We start from the raw sequence: 18,481 nt of genomic DNA, 5'->3' as shown, positions 1-18,481 counted from the left end.
CAGAACACTTCAACCCCAGAGCATCAATGTGGACTTCACCAGTATCCTCATTTCCCCTAACCCCAGTTCCAATCTGCTAGGTCAGCACCATCCTCATGACCTGTCCTACCTGCCAATCTTCCTTCTCCACCCTCCTTTCCAACCTATCCCGTGATGGGCGGCACGGTGGCACAGTGGCTAGCACTGCTGCCTCACAGCGCCAGAGACCCAGGTTCAATTCCCACCTCAGGTGATTGTGCAAACTCCACACAGTCGTTCTCCCCATGTCTGCGTGGGTGTCCTCCCACAGTCAAAGATGTGCAGGTCAGGTGAATTGGCCATGCTAAATTGCCCATAGTGTTAGGTGAAGGGGTAAATGTAGGCGTACGGATGGGTTGCGCTTCGGTGGGTCGGTGTGGACTTGTTGGGCCGAAGGGCCTTTTTCCACACTAAGAAATCTAATCTATCACCTTCATCCCCACCTCCATCCACCTATTGCAGTCTCAGCTGCCTTCTCCCCAGCCCCACCCTCCTCCCATTTATCTCTTCACCCTGGAGGCTCCCTGCCTCATTCCTGATAAAGGGCTTTTACCTGAAACGTCTATTTTCTGCTCCTCTGATGCTGCCAGACCTGCTATGCTTTTCCAGTATCACTCTAATCTATAAAATGACATGACCTACAGCACATAAGCAGAGCATTTGGTGCAACTGTTGTCTGCCAGTACTTGCATTCACAACAGGCAGCTTCCACTTGATCAGTGAGTGAAGGAGAGGTCATACTGAAGACCATGTGGTTCAGTTTCAAAAACATTGTTATTTGCTGTAGGGATTGTATATGTACACTGCTAGATAATGGTCTTTACAAAACGCTAGAAAAAATTATAAAATTTAGACTAGTTTTTCATCTTAGTTAGCATCATAATATTGGGTGACATTTGAACCAGTATTTGGTTGACTTGAGGCTGCAAATATTTTAATGTCTGGAAACCTGGACTCTGAGGTAACCAGTGCAGGAGAGACATGAAAAAGGGGTGAAATGCTGTCTTAGACTGTAGTACAGCATATCAGGAGATCCTGTTTTAATTTTTAATCGTGCTAAAGCATATGCATTCCTTATTTTTGTAAGTGTACGCAAGCATACATTTTACTAATTTTGCCTTTATTCTTAGTGGGTAAGTGGGTAATCAATTGTATTAGAAAAAACTTTTGTAAGTTCAGGTTGTACATTCTTTCAGTTAATGGGGTCCAAAGCTATAATCGCTGTGTGGCACAGTGATAGTATCCCTACCTCTGGACCAGGAGACCTGAGTTCAAGTCCCACCTGCTCATAATATGTACCAGAACACAACTGAGCAGGTTGATTAAAGGTATCTAGGAAATGCTTATCTCCGTGGAGATGCATCACCACCCCAGTCACAATGTTGTGATCGGTGGTAGCATGGCTGAATAGCCTAAGGTGCTGGATTTAAGTCCTCCCCTCCATCAGGGACGTTGTGGTCATCCAATGTCAGGAGGGCTTGCAGAAATTTAAACAGCTCTCCACTGGAATTAGATTCTGATCCTTTCTTGTCAGAATGTTCCTCTAAGTCAGAAGCCTTTTGTTTTTTGCTCAATCCAGCCTTTAATGATGGTATTCGCTGCTTCTCTCCTTTTCTCCTCCCTCTGGAATGCTCTTTTTTGTCTTTTACCTCAAGTTCAAGTTTTTTCTATTTTCTAATTTTTTTTTCTATTTTCAGCTTTCTTTATCTGCACTTACATTCTCACTAACTTAATTGGTTCACCATTTGGTTTGTGTTCCTGTCCAACCTCCAAATTTTGTGATATTATCTTAATTATGTCTGCCTTCCGAGCCCCTACTTGGAACATAACTAACTTTTTCACTATTTCAATTAGCCTAACCTTGGTTACGCTTTGCAAATCATTTCAGGGATAAATCTTGATTGTCCAGAAACATCTTGGCAACTGTCAAAGATATTTTGATGAAATGATACATGGGAGGAAAGGTAGTAGATGACCTTACCATTTAATTGGTGCTATATTGGACAGTGAAGAAGGTTCTATAAGATTACAAAGAGATCTTGATCAGTTGGATCAATAGGTTGAGAAATGGCAGATGGAGTTTACTTTTGATAAATGTGAGATATTACACTTTTTTTGTAATACAAACAAGGACGGGACTTATACAATTAAATCGTAAGGCCCTGGATGGTATTGTAGAATGGAGTTACCTCAGGGTTCAGAAATACCTCTGGGTTCAGATACATAATTTTTTGAAATTTTGTGTCACAGTTAGATAGGATGGTTAAGAAAGTGTTTAGCAAGCATACCTTCTTTGCTCAGAGCTTTGAATATATAGGAGTTGGGATGGTGAGTCCTCTTCTGGAGTAGTATGTGTAGTTCTGGTCACCATGCTATAGTAATTATGATTAAATTGGAGACAGTTTGAACAAGATTTACCAAGATGGGAACGCAGGTTTGAGATATAAAAATAGATTGGAAAGACTGCACCTTTTTTTTTTCATTGGAGCATAGGAGGTTGAGGGGTGACCTTTTAGAGGTTTGTAAAATCATGAGGAGCATAGAATAACTAGAGTCTTCTTCCTAGCGTGGAGTGTTCAAAGCTGGGCAACATTTTTAAGATGAGAGGAGAAAGATGTAAAAAGGACATTAGGGGCAACATTTTTACTCCGAGGGTAGTTTGTATGTGGAATGAACTGCCAGAGGTATTTCTCTAGATTCCAGTGACCTTTGGAAAATTACAAATAATGCGCCCACTATCTTTTATAGCTAGCTCTTTCAGGATGCCAGGATGTCCTGCAAACAAAATTTATTATATGAAGAGGGCATAATTGTTTTGTATGGGATGTATGCATCACCATCAAGAGAGTAGTTCTTGTCCATCCCTAATTGCCCAGGGGTCAGTTAAGAGTCAACCTTAACTGTATGTCTGGTGTCACATGTAAGCAAGCAAATTTTCTTTCCTAATAAATCTTGTAAAACCAGAAAATAAATCCACACTGATTACATGTTCTCCATGAGATTATCTATTTTCATTCCAGATTTTAAAACCATTCAAATTTCACCCTCTGCTGTGGAACAATTTGAAGCCATGTTCCCAGAACCTTAGCCTGTGCCTCTGGGTCACTAGCCTAGTGATGTTACCCCTGTGCCACAGTGGGTAATGTTGAAGTATAAGTGCTCATCTTTCAAAGTATCCCCAAAACACACTTATTGCAAAAAGATTTTTTAATTCTCAGTAGTGATTGACTTTCTGAAGGGGTGGGGGGGGGGGGGGGGGGGAAGGTATTTTGAACACTAAGTCATTCTTGAAGGCAGGAAGATAAGGTCTAGAAGTCTGTCGTTGTATTTCTGGCATGTGTGGGTAAGTCTTGAATTACTCATGGCTGCCTCTGGAGTCTTGGTAAACACAGCTTGGGCAGGAAATAGTCTTGAAATGTTTCTCATATAACCCTTTTAAAACAGCGAATAGGTTTTACCCTGAGCTCAACAAGAGTTTTATTTTCAGAACTGGGGATGAACAGCTGGGCAGCTTGTTTGTAGAAAGCTTTTCTCCAACTTGGCTTCTCACAATAGCTTCTGAATGTGAGAGCTTCTGATTTGACTGGCAGCCTTCAGTGGGTGAGTCTTACCTCCATCTTAAGTCCAGGAGAAGGCCTGCCAGATTGTCTTGATGTTTCAGCAGACTTTGGCAAAGTAAAGGGACACTAGCAACAATTGATCCTCAAAGCCTCAACAGGATTTCACCCCATGTTCTTGGGAGAACTCCAAAATAAAAGAATAAATCTTAGCTTAAGAGTTTAGGCGACTTAGGAGTGAAATCAAAAATCATTTCACCACAATGGTGATGACGAGTTGAGGCAAATTGCATTTTATTAAAAGAAAAATCTGATTGCAATGTGAAGATCAAGACTTGAAATAAGCCATCAAAACAAACTTGCTTTGGGCATAACCTTTTGTTTCTTTTATAAAGCCATATCACAGTTAAGGAGAAAAGAAATTATTTTTGCTGGTTTTCTTAAGATAGGTGTGTTTTTTAAATTTGTTTGATATTTCTTTTCCCTTTTAACACTCCTTAGAAGAGTATAAAGGAAGTAGGAGTATACTTAAGAGGGAAATCAGGAGGACAAAAAGGGGACATGAGATAGCTTTGGCAAATAGAATTAAGGAGAATCCAAAGGGTTTTTACAAATATATTAAGAATAAAAGGGTAACTAGGGAGAGAATAGGGCCCCTCAAAGATCAGCAAGGTGGCCTTTGTGTGGAGCTGCAGGGGGAGCTGTGGGGGAGATACTAAATGAGTATCTTGCATCAGTATTTACTGTGGAAAAGGATACGGAATATACAGACTGTAGGGAAATAGATGGTGATATCTTGCAAAATGTCCGTATTACAGAAGAGGAAGTGCTGGATGTCTTGAAACGGGTAAAGGTGGATAAATCCCCAGGACCTGATCAGGTGTATCCTAGAACTCTGTGGGAAACTAGAGAAGTGATTGCTGGGCCTCTTGCTGAGAGATTTGTATCATCGATGGTCACAGGTGAGGTGCCGGAAGAATGGAGGTTGGCTAACATGGTGCCACTGTTTAAAAAGGGTGGTAAGGACAAGCTAGGGAACTATAGACCAGTGAGCCTGACGTTGGTGGTGGGCAAGTTGTTGGAGGGAATCCTGAGGGACAGGATGTACATGTATTTGGAAAGGCAAGGACTGATTAGGGAGAATCAGCATGGCTTTGTGTGTGGGAAATCATGTGTCACAAACTTGATTGAGTTTTTTGAAGAAGTAACAAAGAGGATTGATGAGATAAGAGCGGTAGATGTGATCTATATGGACTTCAGTAAGGCGTTCGACAAGATTCCCCATGGGAGACTGATCAGCAAGGTTAGATCTCACAGAATAAAGGGAAAACTGGCTCAAAGGTGATGGTGGAGGGTTGTTTTTCAGACTGGAGGCCTATGACCAGTGGAGTGCCACAAGGATCGGTGCCGGGTCCTCTACATTTTGTCATTTACATAAATGATCTGGATGCGAGCATAAGAGGTACAGTTAGTAAGTTTGCAGAGGACACCAAAATTAGAGGTGTAGTGGACAGCGAAGAGGGTTACCTCACATTACAAAAGGATCTTGACCAGATGGGCTGAGAAGTGGCAGGTGGATAATTCTGATAAATGCGAGGTGCTGCATTTTGGGGAAGCAAATCTTAGCAGGACTTATACACTGAATGGTTAGGTCCTAGGGAGTATTGCTGAACAAAGAGATCTTGGAGTGCAGGCTCATAGCTCCTAAAAAGTGGAGTCACAGGTAGCTAGGATAGTGAAGAAGGCGTTTGGTATGCTTTCCTTTATTAGTCAGAATATTGAGTGCAGGAGTTGGGAAGTCATGTTGCGACTGTACAGGACATTGGTTAGGCCACTGTTGGAATATTGCGTGCAATTCTGGTCTTCCTATTGGAAAGATGTTGTGAAATTTGAAAAGGTTCAGAAAAGATTTACAAGGATTGGAGGATTTGAGCTGCAGGGAGAGGCTAAACAGGCTGGGGCTGTTTTCCCTGGAGCGTCAGAGGCTGAGAGGTGACCTTATAGAGGTTTACAAAATTATGAGGGGCACGGATAGGGTAAATAGGCAAAGTCTTATCCCTGAGGTCAGGGAGTCCAGAACTAGAGGGCATAGGTTTAGGGTGAGAGGAGAAAAATATAAAAGAGACCTAAGGGGCAACTTTTTCATGCAGAGCGTGGTACGTGTATGGAATGGGCTGCCAGAGGAAGTGGTGGAGGCTGGTACAATTGCAACATTTAAGAGGCATTTGGATGGGTGTGTAAATAGCAAGGGTTTGGAGGGATATGGGCCGGGTGCTGGCAGGTGGGACTGGATTGGGTTGGGATATCTGGTCGGCATGGACAGGTTGGACCGAAGGGTCTGTTTACATGCTGAACATCTCTGACTCTGTGACTCTAGTAGGCAGCATAATGTTTGCTTTTCCTGAAACCCAATTTGTGAAGTTCAATTCAAAAATGTTTGTAAAAGCAAATTTGTTTTTACTCTAAAAGTCAGTTTTATAAATGCATTAAAATTCCAAATGCACTGAAGTATACAAGGAAAAATGAATTAAGTTTTAAAAAGGAAAGCTATAATTTCAAATTTCTCGAATACAAAATATTGGCATTAAATGACGTGAATGTTGAGTAATCTTTTCTAGTTGGCTGGTCTGGCATAGACCTGTTCATTGAAATTCAGATCCAGGTGGATTGCAGCTGAATGTGTGACAATATAATTCTTATCGCCTGGAAAATTAATTTTCAGGATTTCATTTCTGGAAATTGATTTCTGGAGAGGTCGAGACGAGAAACAGTCTGTAAATAAGCCAGGAGCTGCTCTATTGTTGACTAAACCAGTACAAAAGGCAAACTGAGGAAAGTAGTCAAAGCTGTCTCATTAAAAATATACAACCAAAGCTATTCAAAAGCTGTGACTCTTCTTATGACTGGGATTCTGCATGAGTCACTTTAGCTACCAAGGTTATTTAGGTTGGAATATAAGAATATACAAATGTCCGTCCTGGTCTGCCATAGTTATGTCATTGTTACCATGACATCTTATAAGCACTTCAGTAAAGATGCTGTGGAGACTAGACTGTTGTCCCATGAATGCAACACGGTGTCAGAAATGGAGTTGAGAGAGAGCAGGTTGGCAATATTGAGTCTTAGACACAGGTAGGTTGTAACTATAGAATGAGAGTATCAAATAAATGTGAAATACCAGCTGGACACTGGTGCTTCTTGCAACCAGTATTAGCTTGCATAAAGTCATACCAGATGACAATCCAGCAGTAATACCTCTAAAAGATTAAATTGAGGATCTCTGAATGATACTTGCCCTAGAAGGACAAATGTGTCTGAGAATCCAATTCTATTGGCAAGATTAAAGATTTGGAATTCCAGAGATTAGAGGTAATGTTCAAGGCATTCACCTCAGAAGAAGAAAGTCAAAGATTCAGAATAATTACTCTAAATGGTCCAAATTAGATTTATATTGTTTCACACCGCACATGCGCTGTTTGTCTGTCAGTCAGTTTAAGGAGGAGGTTTGGGCTGCAGGACCATATAGGAAAATTGATGCTGAAGTCAGAAAATGAAAAGACTCCCTTTCTGGACACACCTTACAAACATTTTAATAAAGATGCCGTATATCCCAAGACTGTCTTGTGAGCACACAACAGGATATCTATGGTCAAAAATGATTGTTTTGTAACATAACTGTGGGGCTGTTTGCAGAAATCATGGGTTTGACTAGCTCTTTGAAATTCTAAAGAAGGGTATTAGGATTTAAAAATGTTAACTCTGCTTTGCTTTAGCTCCACCAATGCCTCCTGAGCTTTTCCAGCTCACTTTGTTTCAATTTAAAGAGCTCTTCCTTTGTTCATTGCTGGCTGGTATAGACACCTTGCTATGTGGTTACTCGGTGTTGACTTGGTTTGAATGTCTGTAAAATGCAGGGAATGTTGCTTTCCAAGAGGACGATGTAAGCTTTTGTTCTCTGGTTACTGCTCAATGGGCAGTTCATTTACAATGCAGAGTGATGACAACAGCATGGTTTCAATTCCTGCATTGGCTGAGGTTACCATGAAGGTGTCTCCTTCTTTTTCTGTTCCCTCAACTGAGGTGTGGTGACCCTTGGCTTAAACCATTTCAAGCAGTCTTCCTCGAACAAGAGACCAGCCATATGGTCTGGTAGGACCATGGTGACTTTACTGGTCAGAACTTTACAGAAATAGCAGCAACCATGTTGTCAGTTCAGCGACAAACAATTGTGGGAATATAGTTTAAATTGAAACAAAATATGTTAGAGTCCTCTCCCTGCCTTCGAGAACTTGCAACCATAACTACTGTTTTGTTAGTCTTGAATTATGAACTTGTTGCCTCCTAACCTTTTATCACATTCATTTTCTTTTGGTCTTCTTGCAACCACCACCCTCACCATCTCTTCCCCCACCCACACCACCACCACCGTCACCGCTTAAAATTTTTTTAAAAAACTTGCTCAGTGCTGATGGAACACCTCCAACCTGAAATGTTAACAACATTTGTCTGCACATATTCTGTCTGACAGGCTAAGTCTTTCCAATATTTCTGATTTTTAAAATTTCTAGCATTTGCATTATTTTGCTTTCCTAATAAGTCTGGGTTGAGTGGCACACTCTGACTCCTAATCCATTTTGCTGTTGTTTGTTTCCTTTTGCAGTGATGAACGTTGGTTTTGGGTTGGATTAAACAAGAGAAATCCAGATTCCAAAGGCTCTTGGGAATGGAGTGACAGCAGACCGGTAAACTTTTCTATCTTGCAGTTTACAAATTTTCTTTTTGTTTTGTTCATTGTGAAAAGAAAAAGACTAGCATTGCACAAAACTGTTTTGGCTTCAGAGGTTTCTCTTCTCCAGTCCATTCTTGTGTTTTATTCTGGCGGAATTAATAATGTAATGTATTGATCCATCCATTCAACATCTCCCCCCCAGCCATCCGCCCCCAACCCAGGGCTGGCATCAACTTATCATTACAATCAAGAAACAGAGGCCCTGAGTGTACTGACATTTGTTTTTATTATATTCATAATATTGTGAAGAGGTGTCTGTATTCTGGCAAAGTGACTAACATTGCAAAATAACAATCATGATATGGACTTTGATACGTCACGAACCTGGGTAACCATGATGTTGAATTTAAAAGAAACAAAATTTGTGATAGTAATGTAAGATGAAGATGACACAGAATTAAGAAAAGTCTTTGCCTTTGTAAGGTTCCTTTTGTTCTCTGGTAAATCTTTCACAATGTTGATACAGTGGAGAAGAAGGTTACTTGGCCCATCATGGCTTTGTGCAATGGCTCTCTGAGCTTTTTTAACTTAGTGCCAATCTCTTGCCCTTCTCCTGTAACTTCACATCTCATTTCTGTTCAAACAACATCTAATGCTCTCTTGAATGTCTGAATTGAATCTGCCTCTAACACACTTCCAGCCAGTGCATCCCAGACTAAAAAGGGATTTTTCTCCTGTGATTTGTTTCTTTTAGAAAGCAGTTGAAGACTCTGTGCCCATTGGTTCTCAATCTGAGTTTTTTTTCCAGACCCTTCATGATTTTGCAAACTTCTTTCAAATCTCCTCACAGTCTTCTCCTTTCCAAGGAGAACAGTTCCCATCTTTCTCCATATCTGAATAGTCTCTTCATTCTCTTAAAACTGCTGCTCTATCGCTCTCCAGTGCACCCAGAAGTATATGCAGTACGCTAACTGATGTCTTCTCTAAGCTCCTTGTAACCTCCCGGTTCCCTTTTATTAGCTCTTATATGTTAACTCCAAATTACAAGACACTAAGGAGGGCAAACAAACTTTGGCAACTGTACCAGGCATTACAGAGACTTTGTGCAATATTGGTCCCCTTGAGGAGGGATCAAGTTTAATTCAAGGTAATGTGGAGGATGTTCACTCGATTGATCCTAGAGATGAGGGGTTTGGCACGAAGAGAGATTGAGCAGCTTAAGCTTATACTTTCTAGACTTTAGATGAATGAAAGGGGGATTTAATTGAGGTACATAAGATGCTGAAGAGGATTGTGACAAAGTAAAGATAGAGAAGATACCTCGTGGGGTAACCTAGAATAAGGGGTAGCAGATTTAAAACAGAAATGAGGAAAAATTATTTCTGAGTTATTTGTGAATCTGTGGAATTCACTACCCCAGAATACAGTTAGACACCATTTTTCCTTACAAATCCATGCTCATTCTTTCAAATCAATCCATATTTTTCCATGCTCGACAGCCATTTGTTTTTTGAACAAGAATGTGATGTTTACAATTCTTTAATCTTTCAGCATCACCTCCAAAGATTGAAAAATGATTGCCAGTGCTGGTTCCTTATCAACTTGTACAATTTACAGCGGCTACAGTATCTACTCCTCATCAATTTTGAACCTTTCCAGTGACAGAGTTTCCTTCTTTGCCACCATGACTTGGACTGTACTTTCCACGTAAAGACTAATGCAAAGTACCTCACCATGCCATTTATCTCTTAGCGTCAGTCCTTATTTGGCCTTCGCTCTCTTCCTACTACCCTTTTATTGTTAATGTGATTACAGAAAACTTTGACAGTACTTTGTTTTCCTGTTAGTTTCCAGTCTTTTAACTGTCTTTAGTTCTTGATTGTATTTACTGGTTGGCACCTGTCATAAGCACATTCCTCTTTTTTTAAATTTCTATCTCCTTTATCATCCATGAGTTCTGGATTTGTTTGTCCTATTTTCCCTTTTAAGGGAATGTACCTTGTCTTAGTCCAAACCATCTCCTCTTTGAAAGTACCTGATTGTTCAGCAACTCTTTCTTTTATTCCCTTCCCCTTTCAACCTTTGGTTTCAGTCTGTGTGGCCCAGAATGCTTTGTACTTAGAGTAGTTAACACCCTAGATCGGCTCCTGCCTGAAACATCAACTTTCCTGCTCCTCAGATGCTGCTGACCTGCTGTGCTTTTCCAGCACCATTCGAATCTTGACTTGAGATCTTCCCATCCTTGACTGAGGGCCCTGTCACCACAATGACATAATCCCCAGACATTTCTTGACTCCCTAATTAAACTAACTATACTTAGTGTACTTGCATAAGTGCATGTAACCTTGATTTTAAACTTCATTACTTTCTCCCTTCCTTTGATTTCTCTCTTAGGGCTATCTGTCAATCTCGTGCACTCTCTAGTACAATATTCTCTCCTGGTTCCCACATCCTTGCAGAGTTAGTTTAAAGCCCTCTCAGTGACGCCAGCAAAATGCCCAGCAAAGATCTCAGTCCCAGTTCTGTTTAAGTGCAATGTGTCTGGCTTGTACAGGTGCCATCTCCTCTAAAGCCAGACAGTGTCCCAAGAATCTCAAACCCTTCTTCTTGTATCATCTTTCTCACCACACGTTCATCTGTCTAGTCGAGAAGTCAAGAGGTAACTGATTGAAGTCTTCAAGATATTATCAGGAAAAATTACTGAGATAAGATAAATTATTTCCACTGGCTGGGAACTCTAGAATTTGGGGGCATAGTCTGAGCATGAGGGCCAGACCGTTCAGGAGAGATGTTAGGAAGCACTTCTGTACACACAGCAGTCAGTGTTTGGAACTCTTTTCACAAGCAGCAGTGAATGCAGGATCACTTATTAATTTTAAATCTGAGATAAAAATTGTTTGTCACGCAAAGGTATTCAAGGATGTAGGCCAAAGGCAGGTGGATGGAATTAGGCCACAGTTGAACCATGGATGGAGGAGCAGGCTGGAGAGACTGAATGAGATGGAAATGTGTTGCTGGAAAAGCGCAGCAGGTCAGGCAGCATCGAGGGAACAGGAGAATCGACGTTTCGGGCATTAGCCCTTCTTCGTGAAGAAGGGCTAATGCCCGAAACGTCGATTCTCCTGTTCCCTAGATGCTGCCTGACCTGCTGCGCTTTTCCAGCAACACATTTCCATCTCTGATCTCCAGCATCTGCAGACCTCACTTTCTCCTGGAGAGACTGAATGGCCTACTCCTCTTCCTATGCCCCATTTCTGTACTCACTGGCATGTGGCATTGGGAGTAATCTGGAATTTACTACTTTAAAGACCCTGCTTGCTAATTATCCACCTGGCTCCTTAAATTCCAATTTCAGGACTTGCAGACCTCCTCCCCACCGATGTTGTAAATACCAGTGTGGAACATGACCTCTGTTCATACTCCCAACAGAAGAATGTCCTCCAGCTATTTTGGGACATATCTGACCCTAGCACCAGGGAGGCAACACACCATCCTGGAGTCACGTTGATAGTGGAAGAAACATCTGCCTGATCTGCTAACTAAGGAATCCCTTGGCAGTACTGCCTTTCTACCCCTCTTCCTCTCCTGCTGTCCAGCTGGGCTGTCTGTGTTGCTACGGTCTTGGCTCTTCCATTCCTCTAAGGATTCATCGTCCTCCTTGATATCCAGATCAGAAGACGGAGACCTCTGTGTACTGCTTTCCTACTCTCCTGTTTCTCTCTCTCACTGCCAGGTAATCACTCCATTTCCCATTTACTTGCCTGCCCTAACCTGTGGTGTGATCACTTCTCTGAATATTCTATCCACATAGTTCTCTGACTTATGGAGACTTGGTGACTCCAGCCACTGCTTAAACTCTGAAACCCAGACACTGTAGAGAGTGACATTTCCTGTACATGGACTTGGCTGGCTCACAATAAATATGCACAACTCTCTCATGCCACATAATGACCATTCGCCTAGCTGACCTGCCCTGTCATACCTTAACCTTTCAAATCACTTAAAGTAACTAACATTATAGTAATTAAACTTGCTTTATTTTAACGTTACTCTAGTACTATCACCTATAAACACGAGATTGGTAGAAAGTTCCAATTCTTCACTCTTGGTTATAATCAACTGTCTCCTGTGCCTATAATTTTTTTTTTTGCATTTCCTGTTCTTATTTAGAATTTCGCATTTTCAAAATTACCAGAGTAAGTGCTCAGCAACCAACTAACTTGCTATTTTCTTGTGACATTACTATAGATTTTTTTCAAATTCAGCCAAATATATCCAGAGGGTGCACTCCCACATCTCTGGCTCCCCTCACCCCCAGGAGGTATATGAAAATCCCCAAGCTTTGACTTCTCCTTACTCAGCAGACACACAACTGTATATATTTGGGATGGTTTTACAACTTCAGCAGGGAGTAATTCCTGGGGGGAGCATCGATCCAAAAGTATCAGCATTTATCTGACCTGAATAACTGCTGTCCACTGAGAGCATGTAACCTAAATTATCTTTGACAGATATGTTCTAATCTTTTATCTTTGATAGGTTTCGTTGGTGACTTTACCCTTTGATTTTAAAGAAGATGATTATGCTGTCAGAAATTGTGGTGCATTTCAGGTGAGATTCCAACACTTCAAAAATGAAATATTTCTTACATTTTCTAGAAGATATTTTTTGGTGTTGGTAAAGTTACATTTATTGCTCATTCCTGTTCACCCCAAAAAAATAATGGTGAACCATCGGCTTCAACTTTTGTTGCAGTTCCTATGATAGATAATCAAAATTCTGGAATTCCTTGACTAACAATGTGAACAGCACTTCGATTCACATCAGGAAAACAAGAGGCTGTCAACTGCTCCCTTCTGTAATTTTGTGAGAATGACCACAAGGGAGGTACTTTTTAGGTAAACTTAGTGAGGTGCTGCATTATATTCTGTCATCAGCTCATTCTGTCATCACAGTGATTGAAGGAGATCACAATTTGTTCAATGGCAGAAGACCAATCGAGCAAACCACTTTCTTCTTAATGTTCAGTTATTTCAGTATTGTTGCAACCTCACTCATACATTTGAATAGTGAATATTTCTGACTTGATACCGAAGAATCTTTCATGCTGTGTGAAAGATTGATTACTAACTGCTTTTGATTCACATCTGGTCAGTGGTAACTTCTGGATATTTTTGAATAATTATCGCTATAATGTGCTCTTTTTATTAAGAGTCGAAAAGAGGTTGTCAGATAATTACTTGTCAAAGGAAAATGCAATTGTCTGCCTTTGTAAGCATGGGTGTAATCTAGATATTTCTGATACAAACTATTTGGAGGATTTGAAAATGCTGTTGAACATTGTAGAACAGTTAACAAATAGCCCTCTTTCTGAACTTGAGTCTGAAGAACATTGTTGAAAGTGCAGAAAATGAATTGAACGATAACTGTGCCCCAAGGGACACAGATGTTGTGGTCTGTGATCTTCAGCCTTTGATAATGGTGATTACTTTCCTGTGTCTGGTATGACTCCCTCAGTCTTCTGTTTTTGCTCTAGGACTTATATATAGCTAATGAATGGTAATTTATTTCCTTTTCTTTTATGGTTTGTATTTTTTTTGTAGTTGCAATTTGTATGTTGTATTACATTCTTCCTACATTTCACTCAGTTGTCTTGCCAACAAATACAGTGTGATTTGTAGCAGCAAACACGAGTGATGAAATTTTTTGAGGATTCCATTTGCACTCAAAAGTTGAGGAGAAAATAAATGAAAAAACCAGTAGCAGTCAATATGATCAGTGTGCCAGTTTGGGGAGGTGACAACCTAGTGACATGATCACTGGACTGTTATTTCAGATACCCAGGTAATTTCCTGGAAACCTGGGTTCAAATCCTGCCATGGCAGATGGTAGAATTTGAATTCCATAAACATCTGGAATAAAAAGTCTAACCATGTCCATGAATCCATTGTCAATTGCCAGAAAAACCCATCTGGTTCACTAATGTCCTCCAGGTAAGGATGGCAGTTTCCTTCCCTAGTGTGACCTACATGGAACTCCAGCAATTGTTTGACCATTAACTGTCTACTGGGCAATAAATGTTAGCCTAGTCAGTGATGCCCTTTATCCCATGAATGAATAACAAAATCACTGACAATAGATTTATAGAGCTTGCCATTCAGAGCCCTTCCCCATGGTTTCAGTATAATTGTACATGATGTTCCAATAAATAATATCTTCATTACTTGTTAACTGTGGGGGTGTATTAACCTGCAATTTCAACTGGAGTTTCTGGTTTAACTGTATGACCAAAGTGATATTACTGGTTTGTCTGCTTATTAATTGTCGTACTCCGTCAGCTAATGAACTGTTTCAAGCAGATGACTAATGAATTAGTCATCATGATCAACACTTAAAAGTTATTACTGGGAAAAATTATTTAATCATCCTTCATAGATATCAAAAACTTTGATTTTAGATCATGTTTTTAACATGATAGAATGGTTAACTCAATTTTACACTGAAGCATTGCCAACCAAAAATTACAATGAAGAACATAAGGACATTTTAGTTCATTTGACCAAAAGCTTTGTCAGGGAGCTTTCTAAGGATCAGCTTGAAGGAAATGGAGGCAGAAAGAAAGAGAGAGAGAGAGAGAGAGAGAGAGAGAGCGAGAGAGAGAGAAATTGCAGGGTTTAAGGTTTTGGCAGCTGAAGGCGCTGGTCCAACAATAGAGTGATTTAGTTCGAATGGGTGAGGGGTCAGAAATGGAAGGTGGATAACCTCTCCATGTAGTTATTTTAATGATCTGTTTGTGCCATGCTGTGTCATACCTCAGGGACAAGTGTGACTTGAACCCAAATCTCTGGCACCAAGGTAGGAATACTACTGTGCCACAAGGCCTCCCCCACCCCTATCACTCAATATAATGACACTATTGCATTTGTCAAGGTGTAGGAGGTCTGTTACTCGTCCAGGAGGTTCTTGTTCATGTTTAAAAAAATTTCCATTCACCTACAACTATTATGACTGAGGCTGGAGTAGTGCATTACTGCTCTAGTAGTCTTACTACTCCATAGGTTGCAACATAAATTAAAAGGTGCTTTTGCTGGTTACCAAAATGTCCAGTGAAGTGCTTTTATCAGGTTTTAAACAAAATTATCTATCAGCCACATTTCTTTTATAAACATGATTTTGCAGGTTCATTATCAAAAACCAAGTCATTCAATAAAGATACAATAATTTGTTAACATACATAGTCAGAGATATATAAATATCTCCAGAACACACTTATACATAAAGCCTTTAGGAAAACAGGGCAAAGCAACAGATTCATTGTAGAGTTCAACTTTATGAAGTAAAAAGCTTTTTAGTCAATAGGTTATTCTAAAAGGCAGAAGGAAAAAGCATTAAATGTTCTGGAGTCTGTAGCTTTGTCCTGGTTTGTTGATCAAATCACCTCGCATGCATAATTGTGTTTTGAGGTCTTGCAGTCACAATTTGCTTCGGAAACACAATCTTCACATGTTCTTTCAACAACTCTTTGAAAACAGCAAATCCGTTTCACCCATAACTAATGTAGGAAGGTTTATTTTCAGAAATTGGTTTGGCTTCATATAAAATACTGTGTACAGTTCTGGTCGCCACACTACCAAAAGGATGTGGACACTTTGGAGAGGGTGCAGACAAGGTTTACGAGGATTTTGCCTGGTATGGTAGGTGCTAACCATGAAGTGAAGTTGAGTAGGTTAGGTTTATTTTCACTAGAAAAAGGAGATTGAGGGAGGGACCTGATTTGAGGTTTACAAAATCATGAAGGGTATAGACAGGGTGGATAGAGACCAGCTTTTTCCCAGGGTGAAGGATTCAATAACGAGAGGTCAAGTTTTCAAAGTGAGAGGTGGAAAGTTTAAGGGGACTACACACAGCAAGTACATCACACAGAGGGTTGTGGGCATTTGGAACAAGTTGCCAGCAGAGGTGGTAGAGGCAGGCACGGTAGATTCATCTAAGATGCATCTGTCCAGATGCATGAGTAAGTGGGGAGCAGAGGGATACAAATGCTTAGGAATTGACCAACAGGTTTAGACAGTACATTTGGATCGGCTCAGGCTTTTAGGGCTGAAGGACCTGTTCCTGGGCTGTGAATTTTCTTTGTTCTTAAATGGGAAAGATCAGCTGGGCGGCTTGTGCTTTGCAAGCATGCCTCCCTATCTGCATGATCTTAGCAGCTTTCTCACTGAGTCAGTCACTATTCAAAACAGCCCCTGCAGGGGCCTACAGTCAGGCAAGCTGTTTTTAAATCCTGTGACTTCTAGGAAGTCCTAGAAGTGGCGCGCCTCATACTGTTCATGTTCATTTAGCTTGGGCTAGCAGGAACCTCCTATAGAAAGGAGACCTGAGGCTTCCACTGCTTCCCCAAGTAGCAGCTGGAACTCACATCCGTAACATCAAATTCCAGTCATCAGGTGAGCCTTAGGTATGACCAAATAATTTCACCCTTCTTCTATTCCACACCAGCATTTTCACCTGCCAGTCACTGCACTTTTAAGGTAAGAATCTGTTGAAAATCACTCTGTAAATATTTGATAGGATTAGTTAAAATCATGATCATGAAATTAGTCAGATCTTGTAAACAAAGTATTGATTTTTCATTTACATGGACTATTAAGAAAGAAAGTAGCAGTAATAAATTTCACTCCTTACTCTGATAAGAGTGTAAGCATAGATTTGACTGTGTAACATATGAACAGTGCTAACAAAAACAAAAGTTACTGGCAAAGCTCAGCAGTTTTGGCAGCATCTGTGAAGAAAAATTAGAGGTAACATTTCCGGTCCAGTGACCCTTCCTCAGTGCTCCCAATTTTATAGTTCCTTTGCAGCTGGAATTTTCAACAATGAATGGTATCAAATTTGTTATATACATTTTTGATTATGCAAACAATACAGTTTCATTTTGTACTTCCACAGACTCAGAGACCTTTGTGGCATCGTTTCATGATGTTTGATGTCAGAAGGAAATTTGATTATCACTTGATGCCCTTCCATTGTGATATTAAACTGGAATGGGTGTGTCAAATACCTAAAGGTAATTGTTTATCCAAATTACTGCAGTTATCTATGATATGTTAGTTAACTTTGCTGCAATTATCACTGCATCAATCATTTAGCTAAATAATTAATGTTGAGCTTTTAGATTGCTACATTCATTATATAAGAGAAGATGACACCAGGAAGCAGGTTAATCATGCTAAAATTAATTTATTTCTGTGGGCTACAAGCAGATATAGGATTTATTGTTCAATGATCTTTTTTCACTTTTAACATTTATGTACTTTTTTTAAGGCAGAGTAGAAAAGTGCATCACTTCAGGTTTGATTGGTGATATTAATAAAGTAACTAAAACGAATAGAAGGTACAGCACTTCTCTTGCTCTAACATTTTGAGAAGCTGGTGGGTTTACCATAGGGGAAAAAGATATTTGGTAGTGCAAAACTTAAGTATTGCTGAAACAATAAAATTTTTTTTAAAGATTTGTTTTGCACTTTCAGGATAATTTGCAAGTATACTAATTCAAGGGGAAAGCCAGCATTTATACTATGCAAGTAGAGACTGCTGATCAGCAAAAGAAGTCTGATTGTTGCTTCTATAGTGAGTGTACCAGTTAATGATAATTGATAGTTAAATTCCAGGCTTTGTTTAAATTTTAAACTGAGCACATTGTCTCTGGTATTGCCCTGAAAAGTTAACCAGCAAATGATTTTCACCCATTTTACTGAGTTTAAACAGGCATATTATTTGTACATGTTCTTTCTGCCTACAAAGAACAACGCTCTGTGTACTTAGATGTGTAGCTTCCAATATAAGCAAAAGTGTGCCATACCATAAACCTGACTGAAACTCCTGATCATTTGTTAGCATAATTCTTCACCTACTTGAGATTATTCAGCAAGTATTATCCAATTGCAAAAACCTATCAAATGCTAGTCACTGAGATTTGTAAGTACAAGCTGGTTGAGGGTGTGGTTATTATCTTGCAAACAGATGAAGGGATATGTTATTTGATACAACCCACTATCCTTTAGAATATATGGCCTACTTTTACAACACAGTGGGGAACCTATCTGTTAATTAAACTAAACACCCAGAACAGTTTGCCTCGCCTCGTAATCTGTTAAAATATGAGTGACGGAGAACT

At 40.0% G+C, this 18,481-nt stretch overlaps 1 protein-coding gene across 1 annotated transcript in view; it reads left to right on the top strand.

Moving 5' to 3' along the window:
- LOC122551927 (lymphocyte antigen 75-like) overlaps positions 1 to 18,481 on the top strand; it is a 138,564-nt gene that overhangs the window by 53,537 nt on the left and 66,546 nt on the right. The window contains exons 14-16 of the mRNA XM_043694497.1: positions 8,236 to 8,317; positions 12,844 to 12,915; positions 17,254 to 17,371. Of these exons, the coding sequence (XP_043550432.1) occupies positions 8,236 to 8,317; positions 12,844 to 12,915; positions 17,254 to 17,371 (272 nt within the window). The remainder of the gene's footprint in view (positions 1 to 8,235; positions 8,318 to 12,843; positions 12,916 to 17,253; positions 17,372 to 18,481) is intronic.

This window comes from Chiloscyllium plagiosum, chromosome 7 (assembly GCF_004010195.1).
Source record: "Chiloscyllium plagiosum isolate BGI_BamShark_2017 chromosome 7, ASM401019v2, whole genome shotgun sequence".
Classification (NCBI taxonomy): Eukaryota; Metazoa; Chordata; class Chondrichthyes; order Orectolobiformes; family Hemiscylliidae; genus Chiloscyllium; species Chiloscyllium plagiosum.
This window is presented reverse-complemented; position numbering and strand designations above follow the sequence as displayed.